Source organism: Mauremys mutica, chromosome 17 (assembly GCF_020497125.1).
Source record: "Mauremys mutica isolate MM-2020 ecotype Southern chromosome 17, ASM2049712v1, whole genome shotgun sequence".
NCBI classification, from domain to species: domain Eukaryota; kingdom Metazoa; phylum Chordata; order Testudines; family Geoemydidae; genus Mauremys; species Mauremys mutica.
The window spans coordinates 16,038,625-16,050,960 of record NC_059088.1 but is presented as its reverse complement, the minus strand read 5'-3'; the positions used below and the strand labels follow the sequence as shown (position 1 = coordinate 16,050,960).

The following is a 12,336-nucleotide window of genomic DNA, read 5'->3' as shown; positions in this document are numbered from 1 at the left end:
AATGACTTGATTTGACATATCCTGCCTCCCAGCCCATCAGCTCCAACCCAGAGAACCTACTATGTAACCTGGGAGGGGCAGGGGTAGAGCACTGAATAGAAACCAGGAGTTCTGGATCACAGACCCCCTGCTCTAACCACTAGACCCCACTTTCTTCCTAGATCTAAGGATGGAAACTCTACTCCGTGCCCGCTCCTCAACTGTTCTGACTCCATTGAGTCTGCTCTAGTGGCTCTGTCTCTACGTTCACCTCTCCTCTTGTTTAACTCTTGCACTCTCTTTCACCTATGTTGATGCATTGCATGACTCCATCTCTGATCTGACAGGTTTCATCGCTGGTGCAGCTGTGAGCTTCACAGGTCACCCCTTGGGCAGGAATGCAGGTGCAGTTTTGCTGGCACTTGTTGGTCAGAACCATCTCATTAGGCTGTTTGAAAAAAGGGAAAATAACACAATGTAGCCAGGGGAAATGTAGTTTTTCAGTGCGGAGATGTTCAGTTACGTGGAAGCCATATCTGGGACTAGAACGGAGTGTCTTATCTCCCAGCCGCGCCTACTCTACTCCACTAGGCACCACTGCCTTCCCAGAGCTGGGGAGAGACCAGAGGAGTCGTGACTCCCAGCTCTAACCACTAGACTCCACTGCCCTTCCAGAGACACGGGTCATGGAAGCAGCCTTGCGCCATTAGTTCCTTTCGCCTTTCTACAGAGATTTGTGTATTGCCATTGGCAAGTGACAATGGTCTGATCCAACATGGCCAATGAGAGCAGGGCGTGGAGGAAGCGAACGGATAGGAGTTAATACCCCAGCAGGGGGCGGTACCTTGTAATATATCCCTTTGTTGAAGCACCCACAGCTCTGCAGAGCTACACAACCCTGGCCGTCGAAGAGGAAGCCATCGTCGCACTGGCAGCCTTCGGCGCAGGTGTCTGGGCACTTCCTGGCGTCTGTGATCCTGGCACAGGTGGTGGTGCAGAGGTCGGCGCACAGCTCGTAGTGACTGTTGGCCGGGCAGCGCAGAGCTAAAGCAGAGAGAGAAGTAATTGATGGCTGGAGAGATCTCACCCCACAGCTTAGAGGGACAGACATGAAGGAGAGGAGCATCTAACAGGGACGAGAGGACCAGGTCACCTTTATAACGGAACATGAAGTTGTTGGTTCCCACCCAAAGGAGTCTCTGAAGAAGCCCAGAGGTCTGGAATGAGATACCTAGAATCGCTGTCCCCACCCCCCAGAGGCATTGGAGCAAGTGGGACAGGCCCTTGTGCTACACCAGCATCACGGCACTTACGGCAGAAGGAGACGCTCCTCCAGGACTGGATGGTGACCCGGGCCTCTTGGCAGGCCGTCACGTAGCTGTGGATGCTCTGGCACAGGACCTGGGAGTCTCCGTTGCCCAGGCACAGATCATAGAGGCAGTTGTTGAAATACACAGTGGGGATGACCGTGCTGTGGCAGGCGGCGAAGGGGCCATCGGGGGCCATGAGCAGCCCGCAGTAGTTGCGCTGTTTGAAGAAATCCTTCTTTGTCTCCTTGCAGACCGGGCAGCTGTTCCCGGAGCATCCGTCCTCACAGGCCGCTCCCGGGATTGGGACTTTCCAGGAGGAACCAAACGCTGCCACGTTAGGGGCCCCCCTGCCATCGGGGAGCAGGAACTCGTCGTCCCGACGCCCGTTGTAGTTCCCACACAGGCCGCACGTCTGGCCCTGGTAGTTCCCTGGGACGGTGACTCTGGCGTGGTAAACCAGGTCGTAGCTCACGGTGAGGCCGAAGTCCGTTTGCACCAGCACGTTCCCGCCGTGCTGATATGCTTGGAGCTGCCCATCGGCCACGACCACAGGGAGGTTGTGAGACACCCCGTCCACCTGGAAGAGACGGACCATACCCTGTGAGCCGGGGGAGTGGATGCTGTAGGGGTGGGTTATGGGCACAAGACAGGGTCTTGGTGACACCTGGGCAAATCTGTAGTGACTCCACTGAACTCAATTAAGTTATGGCCATTTCTGCTCTCACTGACCCCAAGGTAAATCCAGGGTCACCTCGTTCAGTGCATTGGCATCAGGGCCCGATTCTGATCTCAGTTCCCTGGGCTTACTCTGCAATCACCCACTGAGCGCAATGAGCTGAGGGCTGGATTCCGATCTCACTTGTCCCACAGAAAATCCAGAGCGATTCTGCTTTCTTCAGAGGGATGCTTCTGGATTGGCACTGGTGCCAATAAGGTCAGGATCAGATTCTGGGTATTTGACCCCTCCTGCCTACATGCTCCTAATGAGTGACCCATGAGACAAGTGCCCCTTGCATTGCCACATCGGTGGGGCTGCCCCATTGCAGGGTTCAGCCCCATGGGAACATCTTGAGCAGGACTTACCATGACGTGCCCCTTCCTGTTCTGCAGCAGGGTGAGCGTGAGCCCGTAGACCTCCACGGACACCAGCTTGGTGACAGACACCTTCCCATTGCCCCAGGGCACATTCTCCACCTTCACCGAGAAGGACGTCAGGTTCCCGGCGTCAGCGCAGGTCTTGGCCAGGATGTAGGTGCAGGTGCCTTGGAAATCGAAGGCGACCCCATCGAAGGAGAGGTAGTGGGGGTCCCCGGCAGCAGAACATGTTGCGGATCCGACAGGGTGGCATTTCCGGATGCCATTCACCAGCTTGCACTCCTCATTAGGGCGGCAGGACAACCCCTTACACACCACGTCTCCGCTGGCCTGGCACACACACTGCTCCTGGCATGTTGGGTGGAAAGTCTCCCCAGCCTTATAATAAAATCCCAGGTAGACACATCCACATTGGGATATAGGGACACACTCATCACCGCTGAGCACAAAGCCCTCATCACACACGCAGCCTTCCCAGCACTGGGCCGAGCACTGAACTGGGGCGTAGAGGCTGCTGCAGGTCGACTGGCAGCCCCGGGCACAGACCTCGTAATGGCTGTTTTGTGCACAGGAGGGACCTGCCATTGAAACAACAAGACGTTAGCATCCCATAAAAGAGAACTAGATGGATTCTGAACTATGTAACAATATAAGGGCTGGAGAAGGGAGCCTGATGACAGCCCTGGAGAATGGAGTCTGTTGGGTGCAGTATAGGAAGCCACCGGGAAAACTTCCATCATATTGTGCCTTGCCAGTATGTCATTGTTGGACCCCTTGTCAGAGGAGAGTTCAGTCTCCATGGTCTGTTCATCTCTTGACCCCTTCTGACACTGGCAACTCAGGGGTATTTAATTCCAGTTATTACCGTGAGCTCTGTGACAGGCTCATTTGTCCAATAAGGACCTGCATGAGATTCACATGCTCACAAAATACAGGCCCCATATCCCATTCCCTGGACATCCCACACTGAGTCAACTTCTCACCCCCAGGCAGGGGGAATTCGCATCCTCCAAGTGACAGGCCCTGAATTCCAATTCCCTGCCCCTGAGCCAGTCAGTTCCCGTCTTGGCGTCAGATTAGAGCTTGTGCCCCCTAGGGGGAAAATCCCATTATCCTCTTACATGCGCACCCTGAGCTGGCCAGTCCCCCAACTCTGGGGCTGGATCAGAGCCCACACCCCCTAGGGCAGAAACATCTCATATCCCCTTCCCTGAAAACCAAATACTTGTCTTTCCCTTGAGCAAAGGCCCTGTTTTCTTTCCCTCGTGCATTAACTTTCATCCCAGAAGATGGTCCCAAGCTGCTTCCACTTACTGCAGAAGGAGTTGGTCCTCCAGGCATAGATAGTCACCCCAGCAGCATGGCAGGCTGTGGCATAGCTGGTGATAAGCTGGCATATCACAGCTTGTTGGCCTTTGAAGACGCAATAGTCGTACACGCAGTCTTGGAAGTAGCCCTCGGGGTTGACTTTGCTGTGACACTCTCGGAAGGGGCCGCTCTTGTCTAGGAGGATCCCACACTCCCCATTCATTCCTCTTTGGCGTCTCTCAACAGCCTCTAGGTCTGAGCACTCGTCCTTGGTAATCTCCACACAGCCAGGGATATCCTTCACCTTCCAACTCTGCCCAAAGACCGTTGGGTTTGGGGCCAATGTGCCGCCCCTCGTGGTCAACTCATCACCCTTGTCCCCGTTGAAGTTCCCACAGAGACCGCACACGGCTCCAGCGTAGGTGCTTGGAGCAGTGACAGTGATCCGGCCCTGCCAGTCAAAGGTGACGGTGAGACCGAAGTCAGTCTGGACCACTGCTGCCTGCCCCCTCCAGTATATGGAGATCTTGCTGTCGTTGGTGCTATATGGTAGGTTGATCAGCACGCTGTTCACCTGGGATCAATGCCAAGGGATCAGTGAGAATGGTCTGACACTGAGCAAGCAACTCTGAACCTGCCCCCTAAAGAACTTTACAGGTAGAGCTGGTTGAAAACAAAACCCAAATGGTGAATTTTTATTTCTTTATATTCCTTTTTTAAAAAAGGAAAATAAAAAATGAAGAGAATGAAACTCTTCATTTTTTATTTTCCTTTTTTAAAAATGTTTTTTAAACTATGTTTCAGTTTCCCATTTGCAGGTTAAGTAGTTTTTGAAAATTAATTTTTATTGATTCCAAAACCAAACATTTTCAATTTGGGAATGTTTTTGAGTCATAAAAAAATCCTACCCATTTTTTGGTTCATGGTGACTGATTAAAATTGCCAATACAAACCTCCCAAATGAACCCAATGCACAATGACTGATGACTGGAGACAGAAGAATAAGAGATAGGGGTACAAAGACAAAATGCCAAAGAAAGAAAGAAAATTATAGCAACTAAACACAAAAAGAAAAAATACATACGAAGAGCGACAAATGAACACAAAAAAGGAAGCAAGCTAATGAATCTGAGGAGAAATAACTTGCAATTAGAGCTGGTTGGGATTCTCCAGCAGAATGATTTTTGCAGCAGAAAATGCAGTTTCTGAACATTTGAAATTTACTACCAGAGAAATTTGATTTTGCTGGAATTTTTCTATTTTCCTGACAGGAAAATGAAAATGAAATATTAACGTTGGGTCAATTCAACCTGAACTGGAATATTTTTTAACTGCCCCACAATGTTTCATTTTGAGTCAGTTAAAAAGCAAGTAAGCGTCTTTTCTCTCTGGCACATTGCCTTATGGGAGTTGTAGTTCCAGTCCCCCTTGTCGCCAATGGGCTGGGCTCCCTGGGGGACTACAGCTCCCAGTAACAGATTTCCACTCTTTGGAGCATCATGGGTATCACATGACTCTGGTTGTATTATGGGAGATATAGTCCCCCGGGAGAAAATGGTGTCAGGAACTACAGCTCTCATCAGGCAATAGGGAAATACGATTTAATCTTGAAATGTGGCTCAAGAAGCTGGATTAGAACATTCCTGTTTGAGTTGCTTGAAAGGTTTCATTCACTTGAACATATTAAAATGGCATATTTTGACATTTCAACTTTTTTACCCCATTTTGGGATGAAAACACAATTTGGAAAGATCTAAACTTCCTGTGAGGTTCACAGTCCACATTTCATTCAGCTCCGCTTGCCATGCGGACATACACGGAGAAGCCTTATTTGTATAGCAGCAATGCGGAAAGTAAAGTTCGGCTGATTATCTACATGAAATTACATCTGAGCTGGAGGAACTGAAAGAGGCACAAGCAAATGTGGATGCAATTCCAGGCAGTTCCAAAGTAGAGGTTGCTGAATAATGGGTTTTTCAGATTGCTGGCAATTGTGTGTGTGTTTGTGTACATATATATTGGGTGAAACTAAACTTTTCATCTGACCCAAAACAAAATGTTTTGGTTGAATTTTGAGCATTTTTTGTGTTTTGGATAGTTTTGAAAATAAAATTAAAGCAAATTTTCAATTAAAAGTCATTTCAAACTGATTTTTTTTAAATGTCAAAATGGAGCATTTGATTGTTTTGGATTTTTTTTTATTATTTTTTTTTAGGGTTTCATTCATATTGAAACAATGTGATGAAACCAACACAAATTTTCCAAATATTTTGGTGTCGCTGAACCTGCATATTTTTTTTTTTACCAAAAAAGGTTTTGTATGAAAACTGTCAGCCAGCTAAAGTCCAGTTATCCATCAGAATTTTCAGCATATTAAGAGAACTGCCTAAGTGTTCTGAAAAGGTGGTTCAATTAAACATCTAGGCACAGAGTCCTGGAGAAAGGAAAGGAAAAAGAAAAGAAAAAAGGTAAAATGAGCGAACTCAGGAAAGAAGAAAAGAATGACGACTGACCACAGGAAAAGAAAAAAGGTTCGGTGGCTAAACATGGCAAAGGAAGACAGGTCTGATGACTGACCAGGAAAGGGCAGAAGGGCTTGATAAACTCACCACGACTCTGCCGGGGTTTTCCCTGCTGATCACAATGTCAACCTCATAGACTTTGACCTGCACAACTTTGGTGAAGGACACGACTTGGCTGCCCCGATGGTCGTTCTGAACTAGGACCTGGAAATCCACCAGGTCCTGGCTTTTGATGCACAGCCCGGCGAACTGATACAGGCAGGTGCCCTGGAAGTCAAACTTCTTCCCATCAAAGCTGATGTAGTGAGGATCCCCCGAAGCTGAGCAGGTTCCGTAGCTGCTGGGGTAGCAGTTCTGGATGCCATTCTCTACCCGGCACTGCTCCCCAGTCCTGCACCCTGTGGCCTGGCAGCTCACTTGCCTGGTTTGGGGGTCACAGAGGCACCGTCTGGTGCAGGTGCTGTCCCCCCAGAATTGCTCTCCAAGGGCATATAGATGCCCGTTGAACTTGCACCCACAGCTGGCTTTGGGGATGCATTTTCCAGTATCCAGCACGAAGCCCTCATTGCACTGGCAGGTCTCCACGCAGGGTAAGGAGCAGTTGTTAGGGGCCACTTGGTCATTGCAGGTGGCAGGACACGCGGAGCCACAGAGCTGGTACTGGCTGTTCTCTGGGCAGGGCAGAGCTGTCAAAAGAACAGGACACTGAGGTCACTGGAAATATTGCTCCCCTGTAGCATTAAACAGTTTGGCACAGGTCTAAGGAGGCCCAGCTGGAAATTCTACATCATAGCAGCCCCTAATGATACTCCTTAACCTACAGTCAGCTCTGACCCATAGAACTAGAGATGTCACAGTGCCCATCACCTTCAGTCCATGGCTTTGTCAGCCTAGCTTTAAATGACTGAAGCAATGAGGCTCCCACCCGTCCTAAGTCAGTAGGCTGATAGACTTCACCATTAGGACATTTTTTCCTTGCTCCATCTTGTCCCATTACTGATAGATATACCCACTGGGACTACCATGAACTGGGACTACCATAAACATTTTCCCTACCCACTTCCTCACCTCAGATCTACTTAGAGGGTTGTCTCGTCCACCACTTATGCCTAGTCCACACGAGAAAGAGTATGCTGGAATAGCAATACCGCAAACTCCCCTAGTGGGGATAGAATTTATACCAGCAAAAGAGTCCTTATGCTGATAGAGCTCATACCATTTCCCCAGATGAATTAAGCTATGATGGCAAAAGGACTTTGCTGGGTCCTGTGTCCAGCTGTGGTCACACATGTTGAAGAAAGATTAAATCAGAGTGGGGTAGATGCAGAGAAGGGCTAGTAGGATGATATGGGGAATGGAGGTCTATTTTAAGAGAATAGACTAAAAGAGCTTCTCTTATTTAACCTAGCAAAGAAGGGGATGTGATTTCTCTCCATAAATACATTGAGGGGAATACCAAGGAGGGAAAAGAAATGTTTAAACGAAAGGAAAACATTGGCACAAGAGCAAAGGAGGCTAAACTGACCATGAGTCATGAAACAGATTTGCAATAGGATCAGTTGGGGAAAGAACTTCATGATTTGAAGAGGGAGCCTGATAAAATTCTGAACGGGATTGTATGACAGGATGTATACTGGAGGGACTGGATGCAATGACCCAGGAGGTCCCTTCCAGTACTGTGTTCCTATGTTTGCCAGTATAATTGTGTCAACACTAAGGTTGTTTGCTGGTATAAAACTGTCACAAAGAATCACAGCCCTAACTGCCATTCTTATGATGGCAAATGTTTCTAGCATAGAGATGGCTTGAGTCATCAGTTAGCCAAGCTATGCACAATGTTTCCTTCTTATTCAGTCCCTGTCTCTTTAATTATTTGCACTGGCTATTTTTCAAATTCCCCCAACAGCCAAGGTTGAGGCCGGAACCTCTGCTGAAGTCAAGGAAGTCATGCCAAGTTCCACCAGAGATGGAACTGTCTCATTATTGTTAGTTATAGGTGCCTAACAAGTGTTAAAAGAAGACAGAGCTATTCAACAGAAGCCAACTGGGGACCACTGAGGTGTGATACAGAGAGATCAATTCTCATTATGATGTTCCAAAGGCACTTAAACATCTATCTGTGTAGTCCTACCACATCCATGATATCTCAGAGCCTCCATAATATTTACACTCAGTTCTACAAATCTCTTTAGGCCTCTTGAGGATCTGTTCCCATTCACATTTCGCCATTAACTTCAAACTCTGACACTAAAACCTGCTCCCTTTAGCTCATGAGCCAGCATTTGGCTGGGATGATTAGGGGTTGAACTAGATGACCTCCTGAGGTCTCTTCCAACCCTAATATTCTATGATTCTATGATCTCTTTGTCACCCTGGGTATACTCACAGCACCTCGTGGGTGTCCTCCAGTCAGAGATGGCCACCCCCTCTCTCCGGCAGGCATCGGCATAGCTTGTCAGCACCTGGCACAGCATCTCCTTGAGGCCGTTGTTCATGCACAGGTCGTAGACGCAGTTGTCCAGGTAGATTTTGGGATCAATCACGGAGTGGCATTGGCTGAAGGGGCCGCCCGCCTCTTTGGTGATCCAACCGCAGAAGGGCTCAGCTTTGTACCTGCCAACCAGCTCTGGGGAGCAGCTCTTGCACTCCCCGTGGCAGTCGTCCCAGCAGAACCTGTCCCCGTCCTCCACCTTCCAGCTCCTCCCGAACTCCACGGGGCTGGCAGCCAGCGTCCCGGATGGGGTGGCAAAGTCATCCCTGGCATCCCCGTTGTAGTTGCCACATAGGCCGCACATGCTCTCCCAGAAGCTGCTGGAGATCTTCACCACCAGGGAGCTGCCCCAGTCGTAGGAGACCCTCAGGGAGAAGTTAGTCTCGATGACCACAGAGCCCCCACTCTGATACACCCTCAGCTTCCCCTCGAGCACAGAGATGGGGAGGCGGGAGCGCTGGTCATTCACCTGGGAAATTGAACCACAAGAAACTATCATTGTTTTGGGTGCATTACCCAGAGGAATCTGGCACAGTGAGGGACTGAGGCTGCTTTGTGCCACTGATAAATAATGATAAATTGAGATTTGCAAGCTAGGGGATTTAGCCACACAACTCCCATTAATTGCCGCATAGTTACATACCCAAATCAGCCTTGGAAATCTCAGCCACAGATTTTTCTATACAAAGCCACCATTAGCTTGACATGCTCTGCTGAAGACAGCGGCAGAGAGTTACATGAGCAATTTGGGGGCGGGTGGAGGGGATTCCAGAGCTGGGATAGTAGAGCTATGTGTATGTGGGGACTGGGGGGGGCAGCCCAGGGCTGGGATAGTTGCGGGGAGATTGTGGGTCTTGGTTGATGGTCACCAGCAGATCTGTGTGTATGTGGAGAGCCCAGGGCTGGAGTTGCAGGGGGACTGTCAGTTTAGACTGAGAGGCACTGGCAGAGCTGGGTGTGAGGTGATCCCAGGTCAGGATTAAGGGGCATTGGCAGAGGTGAGGGGAAAGTGGGAAAAACCGGGGCTGGAATAGCAGGGGGCTGTGGGTTAGGATTAAGGGGCACTGGCAGAGGTGAGGTGAAAGGGGGGAGGCCAGAGCTGGAATAGCAGGGGGCTGTGGGTTAGGATTAAGGGGCACTGGCAGAGTTGAGGGGAAAGGGGGGGATACCAGGGCTGGAATTGCAAGGGGATGTGTGATAGGATTAAGGGGCACTGGCAGAGTTGAAGGAAGAGGAGGAACCCAGGGCTGGAATAGCAAGCGAGCTATTATTCAAATCTGAAGTAAAACTCTGTCGTAAAACTTTCCAGCAGCTGCCATATGTGACTTTATGTTAGCATCACCAAATCTACCCTTAAAACATAAGCAGAAAACAAAATATCAGTATTTATTCACATTGCTCTCTTACCCTCACAAACCCAGTCTCATATCTGATCACTGAGACAGTGACATTATAGACTTCAACCGTCACATAACCAACATAGGAAACACGCGTGTTGCCCCTGTTGTCGTTCTTGGCCTTGACACTGAATGACGGGAGAGTTGAATCTGAGCCACAGGTCTTGGCGATGGTGTAGGTGCAGGTGCCCATGAAGTCGAAATTCCGCCCATCGAAGGTGTGATAATGTGGGTCTCCCTGAGCCCAGCAGGTGGATTCTGACTCAGCCACACACTCCGGGCGGCCATCTACAATCTGACACGTCTCTTTCTTCCTGCATTGAACAGTGCTGCAGGACAGGGTCGGGTTACCTAGAAAGATTCAACCGGCCAGTTATACAAGAGATCACTTATGCCATGTACTGGCAGGCATTGAAACAATCTGTTTGCTGTGCATTTTTCAGCCACTAGCAGTCTCAGTGCAGGATGAGGGGGCTGGTAAACAAAGGTGACAAAGCTTGATTTCAAGCTGTGTGCAGTCTCTTTGTGTATATGTGTTGCCATATCCCATTCTATGGAGGATTGGGGGAGGGAGGGTGGCTTTTATTTACACCCAAAATTGACTTACTGTGTGCACAAACGCCGGATGAGCCATATCCACCATGATCGTTCCCTCCAAAGCTCAGCAGACCGAAGGGAGAGGTCGGGTGCTGTATGGAAAGGGCACTAATCCCTATGCCGAAGCTGTACTCTCCCCAAGAATACTCCGTGCCGGGGATCTGCCTCCACTGGACATTTCCTATGGCTCTCTGATCAGAGGTGATCCTGCCAGACTCTGAGCTCTTGACTATGATCAACACATGGTTCTCAAACTCCTTCACCCCGTCAATGTGGTAGGATTGGCAGTAGCTTATGATGGGTGGGATGTTGATGAAGAATGGGTCATACGTGGATTTCCCATTTTTAGCACCAGTGAAGAAGAGAAGAACCTGGATGCCGGCGCTAGCAGAGATGTAAAGTGGGTGAGAGACTCGGACTTCAAATTCAACAACCTGCCCAGCCAATATGTTGCGGGAAGCTCGTGTGGGCCCTGACTGATAGTCAATGCGAGTGTTTTGGGAGGCGACGATGTACGCAATGTCATACTTGTTCTGGAAGGACAGAGGAGGGATGATGTATGTGCTGCCCCAGCTGGAGACGGGCAGGAGCTGCTCGACAGCGTGATCACAAGCGGTGTTTTTTTCAGCACAGCTGTGCCCAGTCAAGACGGCCACATGTTCCCGAGACTCAATCTTGGTACCAGATAAATCAACTAAGCTTTGTAGTTGCAAGGCTTGGTAGGGAGCGAGGGTAACTGTGAGTTTACGCCCAGCAGCATAGATCCACCCTTTGAACAGTACAGCCCCTTTCAAGTAAATATCAACTGTAGTGGGAGCCTGCCCTGCTACAACAGCAAACTCTTTGTAGCTTCCTAAATGGAAACCAGGTGGACTTACAATGTAATATACAGTACCCAACTTCTCAGTGGGGTACACTACAGTGGTAGCAATGGAATTGGGCTTTGAGTTAACAGACAGGACAGAGATGTCTTTGTCAGCCTGAATCAGGATGGTGCTATCAAACATTTTGCTCCCAAACATCTCTACAGAGGCTGGGATCTGCACGGTCACCATCTGTCCTTCTCCAACAGGCGTCACTCTCCGGAACATACCCTTGTTCACCGTCACAGTAACCGTAGTGGAGGCATGGTAACCAGTGATGAACAGCTTGCAATCTGCTCCGACACTTTCAACATGGTTTTGCATGAAGACTGTAATGAATTCTTTCCCACGGAAACTTGCTCTGCAAAGACCTGAAAGTAACAGATTGTGGATTAAGAAAGAGGATCAGAAACCCCACACCAAATCACATCTGGGAAAAGAACCCAAGTGTCCCAACTTCCAGATTCATTGCTCTAAGCAAGAGATACTAGTCACCCACCCACGTAGGGAATAGAACGCTGGAGTCCTGACTCCTAGGCTCTCTTAGTTCAACCCTAAACCCCACTTTCCTTCCAGACTTAAAAATAGAAACCAGGAGTCCTGACTTCCAGACCCCTCTGCTCTAACCATTAGACTGGCATTATCCTCTCGGAGAAGGGAGAACATGCAAAAGAAGACCTATCATGAAGAAGACCAAATACGAGGAAGAACGACTTAATAACAGTAGGAAATAAAGTATGAAGAAGAAGCTTAAATGTGGAAAAAGACCAGACA

General features: G+C 49.1%; 1 protein-coding gene across 1 annotated transcript in view; it reads right to left on the bottom strand.

The window, feature by feature from the left end:
• LOC123351476 (IgGFc-binding protein-like) overlaps positions 1–12,336 on the bottom strand; it is a 108,358-nt gene that overhangs the window by 78,064 nt on the left and 17,958 nt on the right. Inside the window, exons 3-11 of the mRNA XM_044990862.1 lie at positions 10,710–11,933; positions 10,113–10,453; positions 8,601–9,174; positions 6,302–6,900; positions 3,699–4,266; positions 2,373–2,962; positions 1,293–1,866; positions 824–1,023; positions 286–427 (exon numbers count right to left, since the gene is read on the bottom strand). Of these exons, the coding sequence (XP_044846797.1) occupies positions 286–427; positions 824–1,023; positions 1,293–1,866; positions 2,373–2,962; positions 3,699–4,266; positions 6,302–6,900; positions 8,601–9,174; positions 10,113–10,453; positions 10,710–11,933 (4,812 nt within the window). The remainder of the gene's footprint in view (positions 1–285; positions 428–823; positions 1,024–1,292; positions 1,867–2,372; positions 2,963–3,698; positions 4,267–6,301; positions 6,901–8,600; positions 9,175–10,112; positions 10,454–10,709; positions 11,934–12,336) is intronic.